Here is a 25,446-nt window from a genome sequence, read left to right as displayed (position 1 = left end):
TGTTAGGGTTTTCCAGCGAAACGGAACCAATAGGATGTGTGTGTATGTGATTGATTGATCAATTATATAAATGAATTTACTTTAAGGAATTGACTACATGATTATGGAGGTGAGAAGTCCTAAAATCTGCAGTTGGCAAGCTGGAGACCAGGAGAGCCAATGGACCAATGCTGCCATCTTGACCAGAAGTCCTAGCACATGCTTTTCAAACTTTGTGCTACCCCTTTTTTTCCTCAGCTGTAGACATAACGCCCACAGCTCCAGCAGCCACTTTATGACCATGAGGCAATTTGAGTATAGATGTCAGGGCTGGGAATAATGGGGAAGAAAGAAAGAAGGGGCCGAAACTGGTTTGGCTCAGTGGATAGGGCGTCGGCCTGCGGACTGAAGGGTCCCAGGTTTGATTCCGGTCAAGGGCACGTACCTTGGTTGCGGGCACATCCCCAGTAGGAGGTGTGCAGGAGGCAGCTGATGGATGTTTCTCTCTCATCGATGTTTCTAACTCTCTATCCCTCTCTCTCTCTTCCTCTCTGTAAAAAATCAATAAAATATATTTTAAAAAAAAGAAAGAAAGAAGGGAAGCCTGGATATCCTGAGGCTGCCATAGCAGTCCTGTACTCCCTATTCCTGATTTATCATTATATAAAAAATAAATAAGCAAGTGAAACTCCTAATTTGTTTAGACCACTCTGTAAACCTGTTTCCTCATCTATAAAATATAGGGAATGCCAGGCATATCTTAGTAAACAAATTTAAAGAGCATGCTTCTAATTGATTGTTTGCCCACGGAAACTGAGACAGTGTAGAGCAAGAAACTCTAATCAGATGGGCAGTTTGGAAACTGAAAGTGCGCTCCCCCCTGAGACAAAGGGGAGGCCAACTTTTACAAAGTACCCTCCCTGGTTCATTTTTATGCAAATGAGAAAACCAAATGTGCAGTTTTATTGATCCAAATAGCACTGTCATAACTGGTCATCTTTGAGCACCCTGATTGGTGGTTATAGATTGATCAATAAAGATGCAAATGCGGATATATTTGTATAGCTCTGGTTGTATGGGGCAGGTCTCTCCCAATTGGTCAAAAGAGATTCCAAGAACTCCTTTATAAGGATCGGCTCAGAGGGAGGAAAGCAGTAAACAAGATTTGGCAGCATAATCTGTGCCTTTTCCCTAAAATGCAGCGTTTTTGTGAGAGACCCTGTCAGCAAGGCTGCTAGACTCCATAAATCTGAGCTCAGTTAACCATCAGGAGCCCTTGGCAGGTATATTCCTTCTTGAAGTTAGCGCTGTGCAAATCTGTTTTTAGGAAAAAAATCTTTAAAAAACCCAAGCCTATCATATTACTGTCTCATATTACAAATCTGCAATTAATTTAGTTGTTTACATACTTATTTTCTATGAAAACAAGCTCTATGTTTTTTATCACTGAACTTCCAGCATCTAGCACAATGTCTGAGACATAGTAGGTAATCAGTAAATGTTTTAATAAATTTTGTCCAAACCTTCTTGGAAAACATAAATGTAGAAAAACAATAGCTCCTTAGAATACAGTAGACTATCATCACCCATGTCAAACCACTTGACTGCTTTAGAAGTCCTAAATATTGCGTTTACAAAAATACTGCGTTTATAAAATAAAAGCTCATTTAATTAAAGAGGACTTGTGTCCCTGCTAGCTGCTTGGCAGTGCACTGCATGCCAGAGGCATTCTGAAAGATGATCCCTTCAGCTCCAAAAATGGAGTCTGACAGAGCAGAGAATGGTTCCTTAACTGTGGTCTGGGAGGGGCCCCAGGACCCTTTCAAGGTAGTCTCCAAGGTCAAAACTATACTACACTATTTGCCATTTTCTCTAACAAATGTAGAGTGGAGTTTTCCAGAGGCTATATGATATGTGTTGAAAGGTAGTGCAATGTCTGCTTGTGTGTTGTGTCAAAATGTTCATAATGTTAAATTCTAATTCAGTAAATATTAATAACTATAACCCACATACACAAAGCTCTTTGGAGTCTTCCATAATTTGTCAGAGGTATGTAAATCCTTTGTAAAGGGATTCTGAAACCAAAAAGTTGGAGAACCACTGAAATACAATACACTGTAGTTGACAACCGAGACTAAGATGTGAAGTTTGAGTTGCAACCCAAAGGTTGAGAATGCGTAAAATCAGAAGGAAACAGCGTGTATAATGGAGGAACTGGCCGTGCAGGGTCTGGGCGAGGGGCAGCCTGGACAAAGGCTCTCAGGGAACGCGCCCAATACGTGCAGAAAGCAAGGGAGAGACAGGCCCATCTCTTTCCAAGGACACACATATTCCCCTTTTACAACTCAATAGGAGAAGCTGTAAATTCTTCTCTTGCTGGTCAGTGATCTAATAAAAGCCAGGGCATAACTTGGACCACACAGGAAATCGTATGATATGGTGGCCTCTCGGAATTATAATGTATAAAACTCCGTCCAGTTAGTAATAGCTGTAAAGTTTCGCATAGGAGTAAAAAATATATATATATCTGCTTTCTGACTTGGCGGAGGGGGCAGGGGAGAAAGGAATGTAAGGGCGGGAAAATAAGGCATTAAAGAAAGAAAACGCGCGCTGGGGGGAAGGGAGGAGGCAGTGCGAACGGCCAATGAATGAGACCCTGGCTACCGCACGTATCCCAGCCATCCGCATGCGCAGGCGCACGCCGAGAGATCTCGCGGGAAAGAACAGTTGCCAGTGCCGGCGCGGCGCCCAGGTAGGGGGTGGGGAAGTGGAGGCGGGAGTGAAGTCTCGCGATAAGAGGCAGTTGCCGTAGCGGAGCCCTCTGGCAGTGTGTGTGAGGATTCAGTGCTGGAGCTGTGGACGGTTTGTTGAGCCCGTTAGTGCTTCTGCCGAGACTCACGCAGTCATGTCCCGCTACCTGCGTCCCCCCAACACGTCTCTGTTCGTAAGGAATGTGGCCGACGATACCCGGTAAGTACAGGGAAAGTACTCCAGGTCTACACGAGGAGGCCGCAGGCGCTCGGAGAGGACCCTGGCGGCGGCGGCGCGCGGGGCCGGGGGAGGGGAGGGTCGAAGATGGCGGGTTTCAGGCCGGAACCAGGCCGCGCTGCCGACTCTACCGCCGCGTGGGAGCGAGGGCGGCGCCCCTGGTCCTCGCGGGCCGCGTGGCGTGGTTTCAGTCCCCCTCCCCCTCGGCAGTTCGGGGCCCCTTTCTCCTGGCTTCCTCGCCGGCTTCCACCCCCTGCCGCGGCCAACATCCGCTCCCCATTGAATTGAAGTTCACATTCTTTGAGGTGCACGCCCCCCTCGGCCAGGGATCGTTTTTTCTTTTTAATTAAAAAAATTTGCGGCGAAATAACGGGTCGGGGGAGGGGAGTGCGGCAAAGCGTTTGATACCCCCTTTTTGTTTTTATATTTGTTATATTTAAAATGGAGACCTTTAAAGAAAAGGAATATTGTTAAGTTTTGGAACATCACATTTTTTTTTCAGTTAAACGGTACGAACTAGTTCTCCCCATTTCCCGGAAATACTGGTCACCCTTGGAGAACGGGGGTTTAAGAAGCCTCTACCGGGAGGACGTTGATTACTAAATTGGATTAATCCAGAACCTGCCTTTGTTCTCACAATTCCCTTAATTGCTTGGAATTGCTGTTAGAATTTTTTGAAAGAGATCTTATCACAAAGTGAGAGTTTGTATTTCACAAATAATCACGCTACTCTCCCCACCCCCGAAATCAAATATTTTTGCTATCCTTGTATAATCTACATTTTTCTGTCCAGGTTTTAAGTAGGGGAAGTAAACAATAGTGATTATTCTAGCGTTCTGGAAAAACTTCCCCTTTGTCATTTGACATTTTTAAGGAGTTATATATATTTGTGACATTACTTTCAAACAATTTAACAAGTCGCTAAAATTTTAGGGTGAATATATGTGTTTGGCATTATTCAGAGTATAGAGTTAACTTGAAACTTAAAAAAAACCCACACATTAGCAATAACTACATACAACCTAATGCTTCTATACCTTTTGTGAAAAATGAAGGATGTGGATAAACAGTAGAGATAAATTGTGATCAAGTACCCTTAAATGTCTGTTTTCCTGGTCATGTAAAACAGTAATGGATTTTATCATAAACTCCATTTTTTAATCTTCCGAAATCTTGGATTTTAGCCTTCCTTTATCAGAAAGATACATTGCCTCTATGTATGCTTTTTGTGTATTCTTAAAATTGGCTCTTAATATTGAGATTTAGAAAGCTTGTCTGTTTCAGGTCACCCAGGGACACAGACAGTCCTTTCATTAACTGAGATATTAAAAAAGAGATACCTGGAATAAGGACACATATGTAATACCTTAATAAAGAAATTTTAAAAATAAAATAAAGAGAGATACCTATTTCTTAGAAAGCCTTTTTAAGGAAGTGAACATAAAAATTTGGGGTTTTTTTATGATGTTTTAGGTCTGAAGATTTACGACGCGAATTTGGTCGTTATGGTCCTATAGTTGATGTGTATGTTCCACTTGATTTCTACACTCGCCGTCCAAGAGGATTTGCTTATGTTCAATATCCTTTCTTCAGATGGCTGATTAGTGAGGGGTGTTGGAGTTTGAAATTCAAGTTTATGTAAGAGGTAACATCTAAAAAGTGGTTTACTCTTTTAAATGTCTATGTCTTCCCATTTTTAAAAATTAATTCTAACTCACATTGCTCTGTTTAAGTTAATACAAAATAGTAAGACATTTAAATTCCCATTTATGCTGCTGAAACTCAAATCAATGATTATAACATGTGATTTGAATTTGAATACACTCTTTCTACCACCTTTAATGTAAGTCAAATTAAAAGTTAATATGTTCTTGTGCTTAGCAATGAAAAGTTTGGTATTCTTGTTTGTTAATTTGAATCACTTGATCGAAACAAATTGTATAACAATGAGGTAAACTCTTTAATATTGTCCCCTAATTTGCTGTCCTCTGTTGTTACCTCAGAGAATGTAAAGCTGTACAGTTATGGCGACCCCAAAGAGAAAGCATGAAAGAACCTTTAGAGTAGAGTTCAACACTTAAGGCAAGTAGACAAGCCAAAGACCTCTTAAGGATCAGGCTTGAAGAGAAGGGAGAGTTTGGGAAAAGAAAAAGTAAAGAAAAGCTGGAAGAAGGACAAGCCTAATGGGAGACAAAGCCTCGCTTTATCTACAAAAGGGGGAAAAGGTTGTTTTTCAAAGTTAAAGATAAAGCCATCTGTCATATTTGGCCAAGCATCTCATGACAAGTCCTTCTGACAAGCACTTAAAGAGTTAAAGGTCAAGATGAAGTTGAATGATGGCCAAGATTAAAGGAATCATACCTGATGTATCCTACAGAATAACTATTTTTCCTTTTTTTTTTCCCTTCATGTTTTGTAAGCAGTTAATTTTCAAAATTATTCCGGTTTGGTTTAGGGACAAAACCTGTAACTTGATTTATGTGGGCCTTGGATGTTGTGATTGTGGTCTTATATAATGCACTTTCGTAGCTTTGCAAGTTAAAGTGTACTAGGATATAATGTTTTAAGCTTACAATTTAGCATATTTCTGTTTTGGACCAGGTGGTCAGATGCCATAGGATAGTAGGCAGTGCCCTTTAGAGTAGTAGCATGAGGTTCTCTGGTCAATCTGACTCCACAGAGCCATGCTTATGCTTAAAAGGAGAGATGCATGTACTGGGAACTACTTAGAAACAGTTCTGGTTGTGTTGCAGGGTCAGATCTACTAGAGAAACTACCTGTTTATAGATAGATTTTAAAGTGGCTGCTGCGGGGCACACACATCTTCCTAACTTCTGGAACTTGGGTCTGTGATGCCTGCTGACCATGCACTACTTTAGCACTTATGATCGGTTGGCTCCGAATAGATTGGAAAAGGCCTTTGGAAATCATTCCCTGGCCCAGAGTTTCACGGCGACATTACTTCACTGAGATCATCTCTCAGAGACAACAAAGGTTTGGGCTGTGTGCTTCAGGCTAGGGAAATTTCTTCCTTATTAAAGTTCACTATGTCTCTTGAAACTTAGCGGAGCCCTAGCTAGTTTTGCTCAGTGGATAGAGCATAGGCCTGCGGACTGAAGGGTCCTGGTTTTGATTCTGGTTAAGGTCACATGCCTGGGTTGCAGGTTTGATCTGCAATGGGAGGGCGTGCAGGAGGCAGCTGATCAATGATCCTCCTTGATGTTTCTATCTCTCCCTTTCTCTCTGAAATCAAAAAATAAATGAAAGGAAAAATTTTTTTTAAAAAAGGAAGAAACTGGAGTCCTAGTGAGACTTAATGAGCAAATGTGGAAAGTTGATACTCCCACAGGGCCAGTGATCAAGGACAGTTGTGGCAGTTTGTTGCAAAGCTGTATTACAAAGAGGGTAAGAGATATCTGGCTTGATTTTTTTTTTTTTTTTTTTCTTAAAGTAGCAATGCATTCTGGCTTACAATGTTGACCGGGTTTTAGAGTGGCCTGTGACCCAGGATCAGCAGTAGTTTGACTCAAGAGTATGTGATACTTAAGACAGAAAGAGTTGTCATCTAAAGGAAAATTTACTTTTTTTTATACACATACTAGAGGCCCGGTGCACAAAATTCGTGCACTTGGGGGGGGGGCGTTCCTCAGCCTGGCCTGCACCCTTTTGCAGTCCCAGAGCCCTCGGGGGATGTCCAACTGCCAGCTTAGGCCCACTCCCCACGAAGGCAGGAGAAGCTCCTGCCACTGCCACTACGCTTGCCAGCCGTGAGCCCAGCACTGACCACCAGGGGGAAGCTCCTACGTTGAGCATCCGCCCTCTGGTGGTCAGTGCATGTCATGGCGACTGATTGTTCCACTATTCGGTTGATTTGCATATTAGCCTTTTATTATGTAGGATGGTCTTTTCTATGGTCTTAAAATAGTCTTTTTAAGAAGACTGAGTAGAGATTTCTCCATAAGTGGCATCAGAATGACATTTGGCTGCCCCTTCTGTGCCCACTTGCCTTCTTTTAAAGGTAAAGTAGAACCTTGCCATTGTTCATCCAACCCAGGATTCTGGTTTTGAGGATAGCCAAAACTGATGATTTGGTCTCGTTAATAATTTTTATACCTCTTGATCTAAGTCCCTTAAAAGGTTATTACATTCTGTTTCTTGAAGTAACAAATAAATTAGTATACCCATTAAGTGAACTTATGTCTTTTAATTATTTTAGAACCCAACTGCATTAACCTTGAAGGCTGATCTGTTATAGTATTAAATTCCCAGTCAGTCTTTGTCTTGTCATATTGAAGGTCCTATGATTTTGGACTTGGGATAACCTCTCCCTCTACATTAACTCACATATAATAACGCCCTCAGGAAAAGGGAGCTGGGAACCCACCATGGTCCTTAATTTACTTTAGCACAAAAAAGAGGAAATCTAGTGAGGCCAACCTTTTAGTCTCTGGGAAAAAAGAAGATCAGTGTCAGTCTTGAAGGGGGAGAGGGAGGGAGTATGTCACTTGGAGTAATTTTCATTCTGCTCTCAAAATCTCTCAAATTTAAGAAATAGAAAAATAGGCAAGTTCAAATTGTGCCTTAGGATAGAATGAAAATCTACACTCAAACTTAACTAGCTCCCTTTCCAAAGCTTTTACATCAAGTACTGTTCTGAATATGTGCTTGACTTCCATTAGAATGGTGGTTTTAGGAAAGACACTAAATTTAGACAGAAATAAGTGAAAAGCCAAGAGTTTGTGTTGTTATTGCTGACATTGAGGAGAGAACAAGGCAACTTAGCCTCTGAGATAAAAACCAGGGACCAAGAGCCCAGTTGGCATGGCTCAGTGGTTGAGCATCTGCGTATGAACCAGGAGGTCATGGTTGGATTCCCGGTCAGACATACGCCCGTGTTGCGGATCCATCCCCAGTGTGGGCTGTGCAAGAGGCAGCCTATGAAAGATTCTCACTGATGTTTCTCTCCCTCTCTGAAATCAATAAAAATATATTAAAAAACAAATCAGGGACCAAGAGTTCCTGCTTTATGTTGCTAGATAATATCGAAATTCTCAAGTTTAAAGGTAGTCCCAAACTCACTTCTTGGTTGGATGCTGTGTTAGTATCATTGATGTTAGGGCTTTTCAGTCCAGGAATCTTTATAGAAATTGTTAGTTATTTCTTGAGAGCATGCTTGTCTGTGCATGGCTGTAATACACGTTTGGTACAGTGATAACTTGAGTATTGCTTGATTCTGTTTTGTTTACATTATTGCAAGTGGCTAGTTACCATTCTTCCCTGTCTGGTATAAACAATAATGTTAGAAATGTCTGAGAAAAACAGCAAAATTTAAGGTTAATGCTTTCCTCTCGTAGGTGAGGTATATTCATTCTGCTTGCTTACACAAGAACTATTGGCATTTTCTTTTTTTTTCATTTGAAATAAAAATAGGAAAAAAGTTTTGGATTTATTTTTTTAAGAGATTTTTGTTTTAACATACAACAGAACTGACACTTGTTTTTCTTTTTGTCTTATTTTGTAAAGTTAATTCTTAAAACAGGAAAGTTTTTTGATAGGATTATTTGGTTATTTCAGCTATAATTTATTTCAATAATAGTTTGACTATTCACATGTGTTTTCAAACATATGCCTTGGAAATTTACAAGTGCTTTAATATTGTGAAGTATTTATAGCTGATTCAGCCAGCTAGTGAGGGGTCTGATAGATTTTCTAGAGTAATAATGAAAGATTAATAATATTGTGAATTGTTCAAGATTTACCAAGTGAACTTTCACTCATTATCAAAGTTCCCAAAATTTCCCAAGCCCCTTAACATTTAGCACATTTGAAGATGTTCGTGATGCTGAAGATGCTTTACATAATTTGGACCGAAAATGGATTTGTGGTCGCCAGATTGAAATACAGTTTGCACAGGGAGATCGGAAGAGTAAGTACCCTTATGCCTGATATGTTTATAAAGCATCATTTGAAAAGATAGAATGTCTTGAATACTTTGTTTCATCATATTTTTAGATGTATTACAAAGTTTTGGGGTAGACATAAGGTAATGTACAGACAAGAATGCCTGAATTATGTTTGGACTCCTTTAAGTGCATTGATGCTGTCAGCTGTGGCATGTTTAATCTACTGGGAGTGAAACTGAAGGATAAAATTCAGAAAATTTTGGGTCTCAAGCTGTTTTTCTTCCTCATAAAACATAATTGGGTTATTATGTGAGTGTATAGCATTAATTAGACTGGGAAAGGCTATGTAGATTAAACCTAGAATAGATTTTATATCAGTGTTTTTTATTATGCGGGTGTTAACTGTGCTAGTAAGGCAGCACAGTACAGGCTTTGAAGTCAGATAGACCTGGGTTTGAATTCTGTCTCAACCATTGTTATCTTGGACAAGGAACAAAAATACAGAGATTAAAATAGCTGTTGAGGGGAGGAGTGCAAGGGGAAACATAAGCTATTGGTAACCTCTAGGTCTTGGGTCGGGTGATGGATTACTGGATGTTATATACACACATATGTAAAGTACCTGCTTCTTAGAATTAGATAAAAATATTGAGGACTGTCTAGGGGTGTGGGTGTGCCTGAGGCATTCAGTAAATGTTAGAGCTCTCTTATGCTTTTCTTTGTCGTGGCCTATTAAAATTGTATGACAGTATATTACTGCCTTTTTTTTTTAAAATATATTTTATTGATTTTTACAGAGAGGAAGGGAGAGGGATAGAGAGTTAGAAACATCGATGAGAAACATCGATCAGCTGCCTCCTGCACACCCCCTACTGGGGATGTGCCCGCAACCAAGGTACATGCCCTTGACCGGAATCGAACCTGGGACCCTTCAGTCCGCAGGCCTATGCTCTATCCACTGAGCCAAACCAGTTACGGCTATTACTGCCTTTTTTAAAATATTTTTTTTATTAATTTCAGAGGGAGGGAGAGGGAGATAGAAACATTAGTGATAGAAAATCATTGATCGGCTGCCTCCTGCACGCCCCCTACTGGGGGATTGAGCCTACAACCTGGGACCCTTCAGTCTACCGGCCAATGCTCTATCCACTGAACCAAACTGGCTAGGGCTATTACTGCATTTTGACACACATTGTTCATAGGTTACCAGTAAGTATTTTGTCATTGTTAATTGTATTCTTAATGAATGAAAGGGTGAGATGACTCCAAAATAGCATCTAGTTCAAAAGTCATTTATATATTTCTAAATATTTCTGTTCTATGTATTTCATAGCTCCAAATCAGATGAAAGCCAAGGAAGGGAGGAATGTGTACAGTTCTTCACGTTATGATGATTATGACAGATACAGGCGTTCTAGAAGCCGAAGTTATGAAAGAAGGAGATCAAGAAGTCGGTCCTTTGATTACAACTATAGAAGATCCTATAGTCCTAGAAAGTAAGTGTGATGTAGCACAGTGATCTGTCAAGAAAGACTTATGTTTGTTAGCTTTAAATTTTAAAAAAAAAATTGTGTACTTCTAATTATATACATTGTTTGCTTCGTTGAGACTAAAAATATTTTAGTGTTTAATTTTAAAGTTTTATGGTTCACTTTTTTAATTAGAAACTTTATAAGACTGTAAATAGACATTTGTCACTGTTTGCTTTTTCTGGTGTACTTTTTAGCAGTAGACCGACTGGAAGACCACGGCGTAGCAGAAGCCATTCCGACAATGATAGGTAAATAACTTTGCTTTGAAAGAGACTTATACATTTTTTTCAATTTCAGAGTGAACTTTTGCTCTAAAAGTAATAAATTTGATTAATATAGAATCTTAATTTTTACTCTAATTGTATCTCTCCTCTGTTTTGAAAGATTCAAACACCGAAATCGATCTTTTTCAAGATCTAAATCCAATTCAAGATCACGGTCCAAGTCCCAGCCCAAGAAAGAAATGAAGGCTAAATCACGTTCTAGGTCTGCATCTCACACCAAAACTAGAGGCACCTCTAAAACAGATTCCAAAACACATTATAAGTCTGGCTCAAGATATGAAAAGGAACCAAGGAAAAAAGAACCACCTAGATCCAAATCTCAGTCAAGATCACAGTCTAGGTCTAGGTCAAAATCTAGATCAAGGTCTTGGACTAGTCCCAAGTCCAGTGGCCACTGATAGTATAAACCATGATATTTTTAGGCATGTATCATTCATTTACTCATAGTTTGGTTTACTTAAATTATCAGGAATACAATGTTGCAATGATGCTTACAAAACACTTGTCAGTTTTCCCTGTACCAGGCAATGGTTATAATTAAAGTGATATGCTGTTGAGAAGCCACTCTTAAGAGTCCAGTTTGTTTAATGTTATGGGCAGCTACCAATTTGTGGTGTCTCTGTATATTTTTGTAAAGATTCTCATTTTTTATGCTTGAAGTATTGGTGAAAAGATGTTGGTTGACCATAATTTGCAACATTGTCTTATTAAAAATAAACTCATATCCATATTTGGTAGACTTGTTAACCTAGAAATATAGCTTGCTAATAAGATAGAATGATACAAAAGTGAAGTTGTAGCCACAGTACACTGAGTGATCAAACACATTTAGGTTCAGGGTGGACCTTTTTGTCTTGTTAAGATGTCTAGGCCCGTGAAAATAGTTAATTTATGACACAGTGTGGAATAGTTATTTTCTTAACCCCACCATCTTAGGGAATGATGCAACTGGGTTAAGTAGCATTTCCAGGGAGATTGAGTTTTTTATTGAAACATGGAGCCTTCACTGCTTTTTTTCTGGTTTCTAAGAAGATTTGGAATATACAAACATCAGAAAAACTCACCTTAAAATTTGAACAGGTCAATGATGACAAATAAATTTGAGGTGGAGATGATGCTCTTATGTAGTTACTCTAAACTTGAAAGAACATTGTTGACCATAATAGCTTAGTTTTTGCTGCTGTTAAAAGCAAGTTAATTGTTTCACAGTAAGTTTGTGTGTGTACATAGTGCAAAAGAACTAAATTTTGATGCTTATAGCACTTGGTGTATGTGCATTTGTATCAAAATTTGCCTACCTCTTTATGAAGGAGGCTTGTTCTTCACACCTGTTTATTTAATGTGAGGCAAATTGAAAGACAACACTCCCATTCTAGGTGATTCTTTGGTGCCATGAAAAAGAATTGACTGATTATCAATGTGTAGTACCTGACTAAAAATGAGAAAACAATTCCCTTTAACCATTTTATAATTTCTAGCATTTCTCTGAGAGATCGTTTTAGGGACAATAAAAGTTACTTGATGTGTCCAGTCTCATTTCAGAATTAAAAAAGCTAGCATCTTCAAAATTTTTAGATTGCTTGCTTGCCAGGTTATAAGTAAGAAATATTGTTGGAAAACGACTCCTTTTAGAGGATTGCTTTTTTCAATTTTGCTTTTAGTAATATAGGCCTTGCCTGTAAAGAACAAAAGGTGGTTTTTAAATACTGTTTGTGGAATGTGTTTAAAGGGTTGATTCTAGGACCTTTGTATATTTGATAGTATTTCTAACTCTCATTTCTTTACTGTTTTGCAGTTAATGTTCATGTTCTGCTATGCAATCATTTATATGCACGTTTCTTTAATTTTTTAGATTTTCCTGGATGTATAGTTTAAACAACAAAAAAAGTCTATTTAAAACTGTAGCAGTAGTTTGCAGTTCTAGCAAAGAGGAAAGTTGTGGGGTTAAACTGTATTTTCTTTCTTATAGAAGCTTCTAAAAAGGTATTTTTATATGTTCTTTTTAACTAATATTGTGTACAACCTTTAAAACATCAATGTTTGGATCAAAATAAGACCCAGTTTATTTTCTGCTTGCTGTAAATGAAGCAAACATGCTATAATAAAAACAAAATGAAGGAAATAATGATTAACTGGAATTATTATAGTTTTTAATGAGATCCTAAAATAACAATGGAAACAATCTTTTGTAGATTGAGGAATAGTTTTAATCAGTGTTGCACTAGGCACAACTAACTTTTACTTTGGAAATGAATAGAACTTACCAGTAAGGTACATCTTTTACATGGTACTTAAAAATTCCTTATGTAATGTCAAAGCCCCTTGGGTTAAATAACAGAGGTTATTAGTAGTGTTAAGATATGCATTAAAATGAAATTTGGTCAGCTAATTAGAAGTTTATTGGGTAGACCAATAATTCTGCTCTTCCCAGTCCTTAGGTCTTGTGTTTATGACATGGTTTAAAATGCTTTTGCATTGAATTTGATGAGCAATTAGTAAGTGATAATTATTTTGGAGAGCTGGTTTAGATGTTTGAATTCCAGCTACTAAATAATGGCAACAATTATAGCTGATAGTTATTGAGTATTTATGATGTGCCAGACACTGTTCTAAAAGTTTTTTATGTGTTAGCTCCTTTACTCTTCACAAAACCCTATTAGAAAGATACTTTTATTTCCCCCTATCACAGATAAGGAAAAGGAGGCACAAAGAAAGGGCCAGATTATTGAGTCCAAACCTGGTCCTCTTGTGGTTTGGTGGTTGTTTTTTTGTTTTGTTTTGTGTTTTGGTTTTTTTAATGGACTACAATTTGAGAAAAGTAGATTGAGGAGATGATTCTCAGTCTCTCTAGAATTAAAAGCCCTTGTATTTTCATTTTTTTACTTGTGTCTTATTTTTAGACTCATCTGTGTTATTTCTGATAAGATATGTAACAGAGCTTCAAAAGGACTATATTATAGTTGAACCCATGATAGTTAGGATCCTACTGATACTGATGAGGATCCTTGCACAGTGCTTTAATTTTGGGTTACATACTTGAGTTACACAATTATTGAGTACCTACTGTGTGTCTGGCACTATGCTTAATATATTAAACCATCAAGACTCAAGTGAGGGATGACACTTCACCTCTCTTTTGTTTTAAACCAAATAAGCAAGAAGAGAAATGACAGATAATGCCTCAGTGAGAAAGAAAAGGTGTGCTACTTAGTGTATGAGCTATTAAGGTATAACCCTGGGAACTATTGTACTATTCTCTTGAAAATCTGGCCCAGTAAGCTGCTACATCAAGTTCAACTAACTAAATCCTGTATACCACAGAGAAGAATAAAGAAAACCAAACTGACAAACATCCTTCTTTTATTTAAGACCAAACTGCAGCTGGAATACCCAGTACAGTTCTGCTTACTACACTTCAAGAAAGATCTGAGAAAGCGGAAAAAGAACCAAAGAAGGGCAGTTCAAGCGACCAAAGGGTGGGTGGAAGGTGCTGCAGTATGAATACTGTGTGAATATTTTGACTCTGGTCTGAAAAGATAAAAGAATGTTATTGAAACTACATGGAATAATTGAAGTCCCTTCAAGTTTGGAAGTAAGCATTTTAGGACAAATAAAAGGAAATTCAGCTTTGTACTTGTGGAAACTAATCCCTAAATCTGAGTAGGTTTATATTGATTCATGGATAACAGGTCCATAATAAATTACTGGAAACTAGGATGTCTGAATATCACGGTAGACAGCCCTAAGTCTCCTACAGTGCTTCTTTTGGTCTGTCTGAAACTGAATTGGGTGAGAAAAGGCATGGTCCAATATAAACTTTTTCTTGGTTATCTCTTAAAGTCAGATACATTTTTGCTATTGGCAAATATTGCCTTTGTTCCAGTGCCAGTGTTTTACTGTTTAATGGTTTGCTTTGTTGGCATCTGAGTTTATTTACCTGTATGCCATGTGCAGTTTACATCTTCCATAAACACTATTCCCAGGTAAATTCTAATTATAATACTTGACATCCAGTTAAGAGGTTCCACATCTCTTCTCACCTCTTTCTTAGCATATTCACCAACATTTACTGAGCCCTTACTATAAGCAACAATTGTACTGGATAATTGGGAGGAAAAATGGATTTAAAATTCACTTATTCAATAAATGTCTGAGCACAATCTAGTGAATAACATTACAGTATGGCCTCATTGTTTTGAGGTATATTGTTTGACAATATTTTACACCATATCCTAATGTAATTATAAAACCCAGTATACTATCAAAGATAAGTAATTTTGTGGTTACCTGCCATTAAAAAGTATCTGGTATTTCTGTTTGCATCCCATTAATACAAATAATGAAAAAATGTTTTGATCTGTAATAAACTGATTTATTGTGCAGTGACTGTAATATACTAGAATTATATTAAATTGTTAACTGCCTCCTCAAACACATTAGGAAATAATCCCCCCAAAAGTATTTCATTTTGCATTAGATATACAGGACACTGGGTGCTATAATTAGATTGAGGCAGACAGAGAGCTGTTATCCCAACTGATTTAGTATGTTCTGTAACTGAGAAAATGTTCGCCAAGTTATACTTTTTAGTGATTGACATGTACATTTTGTAGGGGACATGTTCTGTGTATAGTGAATAAATAACTTTTATAGTATCACAAAATGTTTTGGATTCCTTAGTTCCTTATTAGGATATGAAGGCTATTTGCCTATATATTGATTCCATTGCTCTTTTTTTGTCATGTTTCTGCCACATTTAAACTTAATGTTATTCATCTAAGAATATGGATTTTGTAAAGATTTCAAAAATATAGCAGAATGCACATAACTAAGGGGAGGTATGAACTGGAGGTTAATGTAAGTTTTTCAATCCTGAACTGGAGGTTATTTTTACTCATGTTAAAATTTGAACTTGGCCAAGATACATAGAGAATGGCAGATTAACTAGAGTCCATGATTTTTCATTTAGTTCATCTTTGTCACAGTTTCGCACTGCACTTTTTAACAAATGGGAAGTTTTTTTATAGCTTAAAATCATAAGGGAATCTAAGGTTCGCTGAGAGGGAAGATTTATAAGATAGGTTGAATTGCAAAAAGTATTTTTTGACTCTTCTGAATGGAAGAGGTTAAATGTAACCCAAGCTCTTAAAGCCTTGTGACACTTTTCCAGGCTGGTTTCCCAAATTTCAATATTATATTGCATTTTTATCATATTCCTGTTTACAAAATCCTGAGATATTCTGAAATAAAGGGGAGCTGTGACTTGCGACAGCAGAGAGGTAGCTCAGGAATAATCTAATGGCATTCTGCCAGGAGGTCTATTAAAGCCTTTAAGAATCCTGGGAAATAAATTGTTCTCATTGATAAATGAAGTAAAAGCAACCTATTAGTCTCCAGCTATTGACATCTATAAGACAGGACTGGTTGCTATGGAAAGGTTCTTTCTAGGGTTTTCATCCTCTGCCCCTTCTTCCAACATTGTTAATGTTTAGTGCTTTACATTTATGTATTCCTAACCTTTATTTCACCCTTATATTAAAGATGGGATTTTTTTTTGTTTGGAATAAAAAGCAAGGCGTGTTAAATTCATTTCATTGAAAATTGCCAGAGTAGTTAAGTAAAAGGCCTATGTGAAGTTTTTTATGGATCACATCTCTTTGAATACTGGAGAAATAAACTGGTCTAGGAGCCAAAAAATATTGGGGCTTTCTTTTGTGTGTAAGGTTTTAAGAGATACACTGCCCTTGTTTTACAAAGTAATTGCCTACGAGAAAGCAATTAAACACTAGAAAACTTGCCCCAAACCCCCGTTTCTTTCCACTTTGTTCTTGGTTTTAGGAAGAGAACTTACTAGAATTTAAATGTAAGGATAGGTTATGAACTCGGATTCCAGGTATTATACACTGCCATCATAAGATTGCCATAAGGCTCACAATATGGCTGGTTTCAGCCCTACAGGATAGGTTCCTATAAGTATATTTTGGTTTCCTCAAGTACAGTGATTTGGGAAATTCCTGTCACCTGTAAGGCTAACCACAATTTTATGCCTTTCTAAGGTATGTGGTGTTGGAGGAAGGGAGAAAGAAAACATCAGCTGCCTACAACTAGGGCATATGCCCTGACCCGGAATCAGTGACATTTTAGCACGGGAGAACACCCAATCAAGCCAAGGCAGGGCTACACTTTGAAATTATGGGGCAACACTGGTTAACAAAATTATAGGTTTCAGGTATATAGTTCTACAATACATCCCCTGAATATATATATTTTCTTTTTAAATATATTTTAGAGAGAGGGAGAGGGTAGAGAAACATGGTTCAGCTGCCTCCTGCACTCCACCTACTGGGGATCAAGTTAGCAACCTCTTCGTGCATGGGTTGCTGTTCAACTACAGACACATTAGCCAGGCCATCTCCTGTATATTGTATTGTTTACCACCCAATTTACACTGCATTTAAATGTATGCAAACCATAAACTATCAGACATCTGTAGTGAGAATTGCTCAATGTACTAAAAAAAAAACTTGGCAATACTTTGGTGTTTGAAGAAATGACACCAGATATAATGGGGGGGAGGGGGGCAGTAACAGACTCTAATGTTGATTTCCTACAAATCAGTTATTTCCCAGTTTGTAGAATATAAATATAGCCTTGCCATGCTAGTATAGAATTTAAAGGATTCTCGACAAATAATCGGAAGGGTTCTCATTCATTTTAGGAATTCTTGTGCTTTTTTTTTTCTATAAACCCAAATCACCTTAGAAAATAGAATAGGGGGGAGATGTAATTAAACCTGCTTTACTCAACTTAGCAAATTCAGCAGCTTTATTCTGCCTGCAGCCTTTTGCTGTTAGTCTTGAGTTGTGGGGGAGGGGGATGTCTCAAAAGTAATTAAAACCAAACCTGATCTTCAGTAGGGTTAATTATGTGCATTCTAAGAATAAGTAGTAGGCAGTCATAGCAATATTTTATAAAGTAAAAAAGGCACTGGGTAGAAAAAGCAGTTTTATTTTTAATTTCATGTTTCAAATTCATATATGCACATTTAAGTATGACAAACTTGTCTTTAGGGTATAATTGAGTTGGGCAACATTAGCTCACCTTAATTTATTTGGAGAAATACAACTTGGTCATTCTGCCTGAAAATATAAAAAAAAAACACCACCCTGCCAAATTAGAAAATAGGGCACTGACAAATTATTTTAATGTTTTTATTGATTTTAGAGAGGGAGAGAAACATCGATCTGCCACCTCCTGCATACTCTTCTCCACTGGGATCACCCAGAATCTTACTGGTGACCTGGTCTGTGGGTCAGTTCTCAACCACTGAGCCACACCAGCAGGGCTACATCAGAATTTTAATTGATCTTTACACATTTTTAATTTACTATTTGGTTAACATCCTTAGCATTTATTTATAAAGTAGGTCAAACATGTTATCAAGATATTATGCAAGAAATATTTTGTGTAAGTGGTCCCCTGGTTGCACTTAATGGTGACAAAACTCTGGCATGATTAAATATACTTGTATCATAGGTTAAAAACATTCAAAGTGAATATGAATTTTTAAGGTTGGATAGACCTTTAACAAAGTTTATCTTTGGGTTTAAGGAATAAAAATTAAAATAGTCCCATACTGCATTTCACATCTTTTACAAATAGGAAGTGTTTTAGCAGCTGTAAAACCTTTCAGTTATATAAAACTTAGTGACACTATGATTTACTTTGAAATATAGTTTACAACCAGATCATATAACATACATACACTGGCACTTTAGCACAAGGGCAAACTTTATTTCGGACCTTTAAAATTAGGCCATAGTGTAAAAAAGAGTCCATGATCTTACATTAGTAAATTCATACTAAAATACTCTTATTTTTGTTAAGATGAATGGCAAAACTTTACATATGCTACAAGTATATTACATGTATTTACATGGCTCTTTCTTTCCTAGGTACTTTCACATTATATAACTCCCTACTTTAAGCAAGCTTTGCAGGGATGATTTGAGGCCAAACACTATCAGAATAGCCTGTGCAGTGCTAGAATACAAAAAATGTATTTTAAAAGCTACTCTGTGACCACCAAATAACTTTCTATAAAAAATGGTTTTGGCACATTGGTTGCAGTCACCTGTCCACTGCATGTAAGCAACGGGGCCAATGGGGGATACAGTCTCATTCTAAATAGCTCCTAGTGCCCCTTCCACATTCACCACTTTTCAGTTTAATCAGTACTTTACCCCCAAGAGAAAAAGTTGACTCCTTTACCATTCCCCAAATCTAAACTTGAAGTTTTGCTTAAAAGTTACTCAATTGAGAACACTTGATGTAAGTACAGTTATCAGTAACTTAATTATTTTAAGTGGCACTGATACTACCATTACATCACAGTGCACAGCAACACAAAACAAGATGAAGTCTATATTTTCTACATTAATTAGTGGGGTTTAACACAGGTTAATTACCGAGCATTGAATTTGGTATGAAACTATTGTCAACTACCCTACTTTAAACATTAGTACTTTATCTTATTTTATACCTGTACCTTAAGTAAGGTTTTAAGTTGAAATGTCATTATTTCCTTATCAGAAGGATTAAAGGAAACAGGAACCCAGTGGCTTGGTGGTTTAGGAAGCACACTTGGTGATGGCGGCTCACTAAATTTGGCTCCAGCATAGTTCTGATTAGTTTGAGGTTTAAAAAGCAAGCTGGGACTTGATAAGCTGGAATTCCAATTTTGATTATTTGGAAAGTTTTTGTTCTTCCCCCCATTTTGCATGGCCTGCCATGCAGCTGCTGATGTGTTATAAGTATGTCCTCTTTCTTTTTTCTTATGAACCATCTTCATCTGGGAATTTTGATCCTTGGTCTTCTGTCTATTAAGTTGTTGGTTCTTACTAACATTTCTAGATTGAGGGGCTGGAATGTTATACCTCTCTCCACCACCCATCTTCAGCTTCTTTGTCACCTGTAAATGAATGGAAACAAAATAAGATTCCATTAAGAAAAACTCAAAACTTTAAGGAGCTTCTAGAGCCCCAACTTGTTACTCCAGAAACCTTGGGGAAGACTAAAAAATGTGCTCTTCAGCCCTGGCAGGGTAGCTCAGTTGGTTAGAGCAGTGGTTGGCAAACTGCAGCTCATGTGCCGCGGTTTGCCGCTCTGTTGACGAATGAGTTTGCCGACCACTGTCATATACTACTACCCTTTACCTCTTTGCACACAATATGCCACAATTGCCTAATCCTCACAGCTTCCAACTACATGGTAACATTTAGTCTAGGTCAGTGATCGGCAAACTCATTAGTCAACGGAGCGGCAAACCGCGGCTCGCGAGCCGCATGTGGCTCACGAGCCGCGGTTTGCCAACCACTGGGTTAGAGCATCTTCCGATATGCCAAAGTTGAAGTTCCATCCTTGGTCAGGACATATACAAGCAGCAGCCAATGAATGCATAAATGAATGGAACAACAAATCTGTTTTTCTCCCTCTATCTCTCTAAAAATCAATTTAAAAATTTTTCTAAATGTGCTATTTAGCTGCTTTAACTTCATTATATGTTCACATTTCATTATATGCAATTACCTTTCTAAGAAAATGACCTTACCCACAAATCTGAAAAATCCTCTATTTAAAAATAAAAACACGTGGTTTAGGATGAGTCTACCATAAAATGTTTACCCCATTACAACGTGGATTTTTTAAATACCTTTCAGTCTGCTTTTCAGATTGCAGGATTTCCACTACCTGTCCTCTTCCTTGTTGCCAAGCCCAGGATAATAGATGTTGCTTTCTCACAGATCCTCTCCTTTGTCTCAATACAGAAGTTTTCATGGGCCAATCTGCTGAGTTCAGCCTAGGAGCTGAGGCCAACATCTGAGTCTCCTCAGCACACAAGTTTGAGAGAAGTCTTAGCTAGAAAAGGAAAGTGACTTCATTAATTCAAATAAAAAACACAGTAGAAAAAGTGGTCGTTTATATTTACTACAGAAATAGTCGACTACTTCCTGAACTAAACGGCAGAAAATCTGAAGATGGCTTGCTTTACCTTGTAACTGTCACTTAAGAACTCTCCACCGTGAGACCCAGGCACTCCTTCCCAGGGAATTTGGGGACCGGACGGGTGTCTGCAAGTCCCCCCATAAGCTGTATCTTTTTCCCGGGAACTTTTCAGATTCTCAAACGGTTTTTGTGACCACAATGTTGAGTTAGCTTAAAATTCGTTTTCTAAAAAGATCGTGTTATTAAAGTCCCAAGAGAATTCGTCATCTTTCGACACATCGTTTTCACAAAGCCTGTTTTCCCAACAGGTTTAATCATGCAGTGTTTCCTTTGGTTATGAACACTCAACTCCTCCCCGTTTTAAGTAAGTTCTCACACGCCAAGCCGGTTCCCATCTTAAGCATATAAAAATGCCTCCCTACAGTCATTATCAGACACTCAAGACTTCATTTTCACTCGATATTCCAAGAAATGAGAAACGAAGTTACCAGTAAGCCCCCTTGGAAGGGTAAAAGGGCCCTATTTAACAGCCTTAAATAAATTACTATCTCCTGGGCCTTGAGTCACTCACAACGCAAGCCCGGAAGTTCGCTTCTTCCGACAGGGCTCCGCCTGTCTCCGCCGGGCCCGGGAACCCGAGAACCCGGGAACCCGGGAACCCGGTCCTCCGGCCGCCCGCGCCCCGACAGGCTCCCGGATCTCGCCTCCTTCCCCCAACAATGGGGAGCGCGGCCACCAACATGGCCGCGCCCACGGGCCGCCACTCACCGACTTCAAGCTCGGGACTGCGGCGGCGACTCCTGCTGGTAACGAAGCCCCCTCCCCTTCCAGGGAGAGACGAGGCACGGGACGGACACAGCCCACGAGCACCCACGACCCAGCTGCTGGCCACCTCAGGGTCGCGACGACTTCCTCCTTCTGTTTCTACCGATAAAATGGAGGCTGCGGCGAGCGCAGGAGCGGCCGGGAGGCACGACAGCCAATCAAAACGCGCGGACGCGGGGCCAGCCAATGAGGCGAGGGCCACCGCCTGTTGCTGGGCGGCGGGGCGACTGCGACGGGGGTTGTTGCCGAGGGTTTGAAATCCTCCCGGAGAGGAGCATGTCGGGAAGCCCTGCAGCGGCCTCTGGTGACGCTAGGTTCCTCCGAGGCGCCTGCCCGGCTTCCCCCGTCGCTCCTGGCCTGGTGGCCTGTGCCCTCAGTCCTGGCGGATCGCGACGCCGGCGCCCCGACCCAAGAAGCCCGCTCTTACGGCGCGCTCGGCGCCTGGAAGGGGCCTCCGCCGCCGGCCCGGCAGCAGCTCCCGCCTGGCTCTCCCGCGGCCCTCAGGACCCGGGGAGTGACTGAGGGGCCATTGGGCTCAGCACCCGTGCCGCACGCCCGTGTTTCACAGACGGGAGCTGCTTCCGAGGCCCGGCGCCTGCCCTCTGCCCTTCGCACTCCCGTCACTCCGCGTCTCGCCAGCAAACTTCGCTCCTCCTGTCCTCGCACCCGGCCTCGACCTTCTTCCGAAGTGGCCTCCGCTGTGAACGCATTTCCTTCCGACTGGCGCGGACCAAGTCCATCGCTTCCTCTCCGGGTCCCCACTGGTCCCAACTTCCATTGGAGCCCTTCATCGTATCTGCCACACACACCCCAAAACCCTGGAGGAGCAAGGCTAGGTTTTATTTTTATGAGAACAGTGTAAGTGCACAAGATGAATTTGTTGAAAGAATGGGGGCTTCCTTATTCCCCTTCCTGACCAGTTTGTAAGTGAAAAGCGGGAGTTGGGTGGCTTATGCCAGCGGGGTGCAGGGTTAGGAAAAGGGCAACTTCCGTGGAGTGAGCGGGTGAGCCATCCAAAGTGAGTGTTAAAAAAGAGAACACCAATGTCTATGACGATATGAACATTTTTGTTACTGGATTCCTATATACTTTTTATAAGTTCCACATAATTCGTTTTTTAATCTTCAGTTTTTCACTGCCATTATCCCCATTCCACCCTCACCCTCTCCCCCCACACAATGTTCTGGCTCTGGGTCTTAAGTTTTCCTTTTTTTTAAAAAAAAAATGCATTTTTATTGATTTCAGAGAGGGAGAGAGAAATAGAAACATCAATGATGAGAGAATCATTGATTGGCTGCCTCCTGCATGCCCCCTACTGGGAACAGAGCTACACCAGGACATGTGCCCTGACGGGGGAACCCAACCGTGACCTCCTGGTACAAAGGTCCATGCTCAACCACTGAGCCACATCAGCCGGGCAGTCTTAAGTTTTCTTAAGAAAACTACCTAAGCGACTACATTTTTAAAAAAGAGTTTGTTAATCAAATTAATTTGGTAAAGTGTGTAGAAGAGATATTTTTGAGCATGGGACTTTCTGGTACTATTATAGTCAAAATGCACTGTAAAAAAAAAAAAAGCACTATACATGGTAACTGCTAGTTACTGAGCATGTGATAAAAAAGCTGCGCTGGCCAGTGTGGCTCAGTTGGTTAGAGCATCCTCCTGTGCACCCAAAGGAACGTGGGTTTGATTCCTGCCAGGTGCATTAGGGAGGCAGCTGATTGATGTTTCTCTCTCTCTGATCCTCTAAAATAAACTTCAAAAAATTTAAAAAGCTGGCTTAGATATCTGGCCAGAAAAATAGCTATATTTAAGCAGATCAAAACTTTGACTTCAGAAAAGACCCTTACAATATATTTTTTAATATAATGGTTTGTATTTTTTAATATAACTAGTGGCCCGGTGCATGGATTTGTACACATTGAAAGGAAATTAATTAGAAGAAAGATTTGTATGGTAATTACGTTACTGCAAAAAATGTGTCAAAATATATATAATACAGTATAAAATTAAAATACAAAATATTTAAATATTGCAATTTGCCCTGTCTCTATAATAGAAGTGTCAGAGATGGAATAAAATTAGTAAAATGTATATGAAAATAACATATAAATTGATTAGTAAATAATAACATGATATAAAAACAGACATGATGTAAAAATAAAAACATGATATAAAAACAGCATTGATAAAAACAATGCTATATAATAAAATGGTAATATGCAAATCGACCAAATGGTGGAACGACCGGTCGCTATGACACACACTGACCACCAGGGGGCAGACGCTCAACGCAGGAGCTGCCCCCTAATGGTCTGTGCACTCCCACAGGGGGAGCACCACTCAGCCACAAGCCAGGCTGACGGCTGGCCAAGGCAGCAGCCCACCTCCACGGCAGCACTTATGCAGCCAATCGGACATCCCCCGAGGGCTTCTGGACTGCAAAAGGGTGCACCCCTCCCTGCCATCGAGTGCACTAATGTCATGCACTGGGCCTCTAATGATTGATAAATTGATTAATAAGTCAACAACAACAACATGATATAACAACAACAAAGACATGATATGAAAACAACAAAACCATGATATAAAAACAACATTGATTAAAAACTGATAAATTGATTAAACAATAGTTGATAAATTTATTAAACAATAGTTGGTCTTCAGATACATTCTGTCAACGATGCCGGCTTCTTTTGGCTTCTGAGGTATGGTTGTGCCAATAGTTGGTCTTCAGACATATTCTGTTGACTATATTGTTTTCTTTCAGCTTCTGAGGTACGTTGTGCCAATAGTTGATCTTCAGATACATTCTGACATTGCGTGCGATTGCCACCAGCAAGAGCTTTATACGTATCACGCATGCGAGAGTCAACGTTTATTTTTATTTTCATTATTTTTAAAATAATACATTTTTATTAATTTCAGAGAGGAAGGAAGAGAGAGAGAGAGATAGAAACATCAATGATGAGAGAAAATCATTGATTGGCTGCCTCCTGCACGCTCCCCACTGGGGATCGAGCCCACAACCTGGGCATGTGCCCTTGACCAGAATCAAACCTGGAACCCTTTAGTCCACAGGTCGACGCTCTATCCACTGAGCCAAACCGGCTAGGGCTCAACGCTTATTTTTAAATTGCCAGTGCATGGCCGAAACCGGTTTGGCTCAGTGGATAGAGCGTCAGCCTGCGGACTGAAAGGTCCCAGGTTCGATTCCGGTCAAGGGCACGTACCTTGGTTGCGGGCACATCCCCAGTAGGGGGTGTGCAGGAGGCAGCTGATCGATGTTTCTCTCTCATCGATGTTTCTAGCTCTCTATCCCTCTCCTCTCTCTTCCTCTCTGTAAAAAATTAATAAAATATATTTTAAAAAAATAAATAAATAAATTGCCAGTGCATGTCATATGTATGGGCCTGTCGGTCGGACAAACGGTCAGTCATTTAGCCTTTTATGTATATAGATAGATGGTTTGTAAAGTGAACAATTGTTTCAGTCTGAGCACTTTATTTTTCTAATACTTTTTTTGGGTTTGATTCCCAGGTCAGGCACACATATAAGAATCAACCAAGGAATGCATAAATGAGTGGAACAACAATTTGATCTCCCTTTTTCTCTCTTTCTAACTCTTTCTCTCCCTCCCTCTGTCTCTAGAGTCAATAAATAGCCCTAGCCGGTTTGGCTCAGCAGAAAGAATGTCGACTTGGAGACTAAAGGGTCCCCCAGGTTTCAATTCCGGTCAAGGGCATGTACCTCAGTTGCAGGCTTGATACCCAACCCTGGTTGCGGCATGTGTGAAGGCAACCAATCAATGCGTCTCTCTCACATCTATGTTTCTCTCTCCCCCTCCCACTCTCTAAAAATCAATGGAAAAATATCCTCAGGTGAGTATTAAGAAAAAAATAATAAAAACATTTTTAAAAAATAAAATCA

The 25,446-nt window shown here is 39.5% G+C and overlaps 2 protein-coding genes across 8 annotated transcripts; one reads left to right on the top strand and one right to left on the bottom strand.

Annotated features, from left to right (window-relative positions):
• The first annotated feature begins 2,795 nt into the window (after window positions 1-2,795).
• SRSF10 (serine and arginine rich splicing factor 10) lies at window positions 2,796-15,345 on the top strand. Of its 6 annotated transcripts, XM_080656894.1 has the most exons (7): window positions 2,796-2,949; window positions 4,441-4,547; window positions 8,792-8,893; window positions 10,204-10,366; window positions 10,597-10,650; window positions 10,787-10,888; window positions 14,056-15,339. In XM_080656894.1, exons 1-7 carry the CDS (start codon window positions 2,885-2,887, stop codon window positions 14,114-14,116), a joined length of 654 nt encoding a protein of 217 aa, XP_080513020.1. In that variant the 5' UTR covers window positions 2,796-2,884; the 3' UTR covers window positions 14,117-15,339. The 6 variants fall into 6 exon arrangements, with proteins under 6 accessions (XP_080513020.1, XP_080513022.1, XP_080513021.1 ...); XM_080656896.1 differs by lacking the exon at window positions 10,787-10,888 and having other exon boundaries at window positions 10,600-10,650; window positions 14,056-15,345; XM_080656895.1 differs by lacking the exon at window positions 10,787-10,888 and having other exon boundaries at window positions 14,056-15,345.
• Window positions 15,346-17,678: 2,333 nt separating this feature from the next.
• Window positions 17,679-22,234, bottom strand: PNRC2 (proline rich nuclear receptor coactivator 2). 2 transcript variants are annotated; one of them, XR_013959970.1, is made up of 3 exons: window positions 21,460-22,234; window positions 20,399-20,604; window positions 17,679-19,657 (listed from the first exon to the last, which is right to left on the bottom strand). XR_013959970.1 is itself a non-coding variant. In XM_080656898.1 (2 exons), exon 2 carries the CDS (start codon window positions 19,637-19,639, stop codon window positions 19,223-19,225), a length of 417 nt encoding a protein of 138 aa, XP_080513024.1. In that variant the 5' UTR covers window positions 19,640-19,657; window positions 20,399-20,536; the 3' UTR covers window positions 17,679-19,222. The 2 variants fall into 2 exon arrangements, 1 of the variants encoding a protein (XP_080513024.1); XM_080656898.1 differs by lacking the exon at window positions 21,460-22,234 and having other exon boundaries at window positions 20,399-20,536.
• Between the last annotated feature and the right edge of the window lie 3,212 nt (window positions 22,235-25,446).

The sequence above is a fragment of the Plecotus auritus genome (genome assembly GCF_963455305.1).
Source record: "Plecotus auritus genome assembly, chromosome: 2".
Lineage (NCBI taxonomy): Eukaryota > Metazoa > Chordata > Mammalia > Chiroptera > Vespertilionidae > Plecotus > Plecotus auritus.
This window is presented reverse-complemented; position numbering and strand designations above follow the sequence as displayed.

What these genes read in the sequence shown, in the direction of transcription:
- SRSF10 (XM_080656892.1), top strand. Translation starts at nt 2,885, where the DNA reads ATGTCCCGCTACCTGCGTCCCCCCAACACGTCTCTGTTCGTAAGGAAT. An exon ending in AGGATTTGCTTATGTTCAAT is followed by an intron (nt 4,548 to 8,791) that starts ATCCTTTCTTCA and finishes CATTTAGCACAT; the next exon opens with TTGAAGATGTTCGTGATGCT. An exon ending in TGCACAGGGAGATCGGAAGA is followed by an intron (nt 8,894 to 10,203) that starts GTAAGTACCCTT and finishes TGTATTTCATAG; the next exon opens with CTCCAAATCAGATGAAAGCC.
- PNRC2 (XM_080656898.1), bottom strand. Translation starts at nt 19,639, where the DNA reads ATGGGTGGTGGAGAGAGGTATAACATTCCAGCCCCTCAATCTAGAAAT.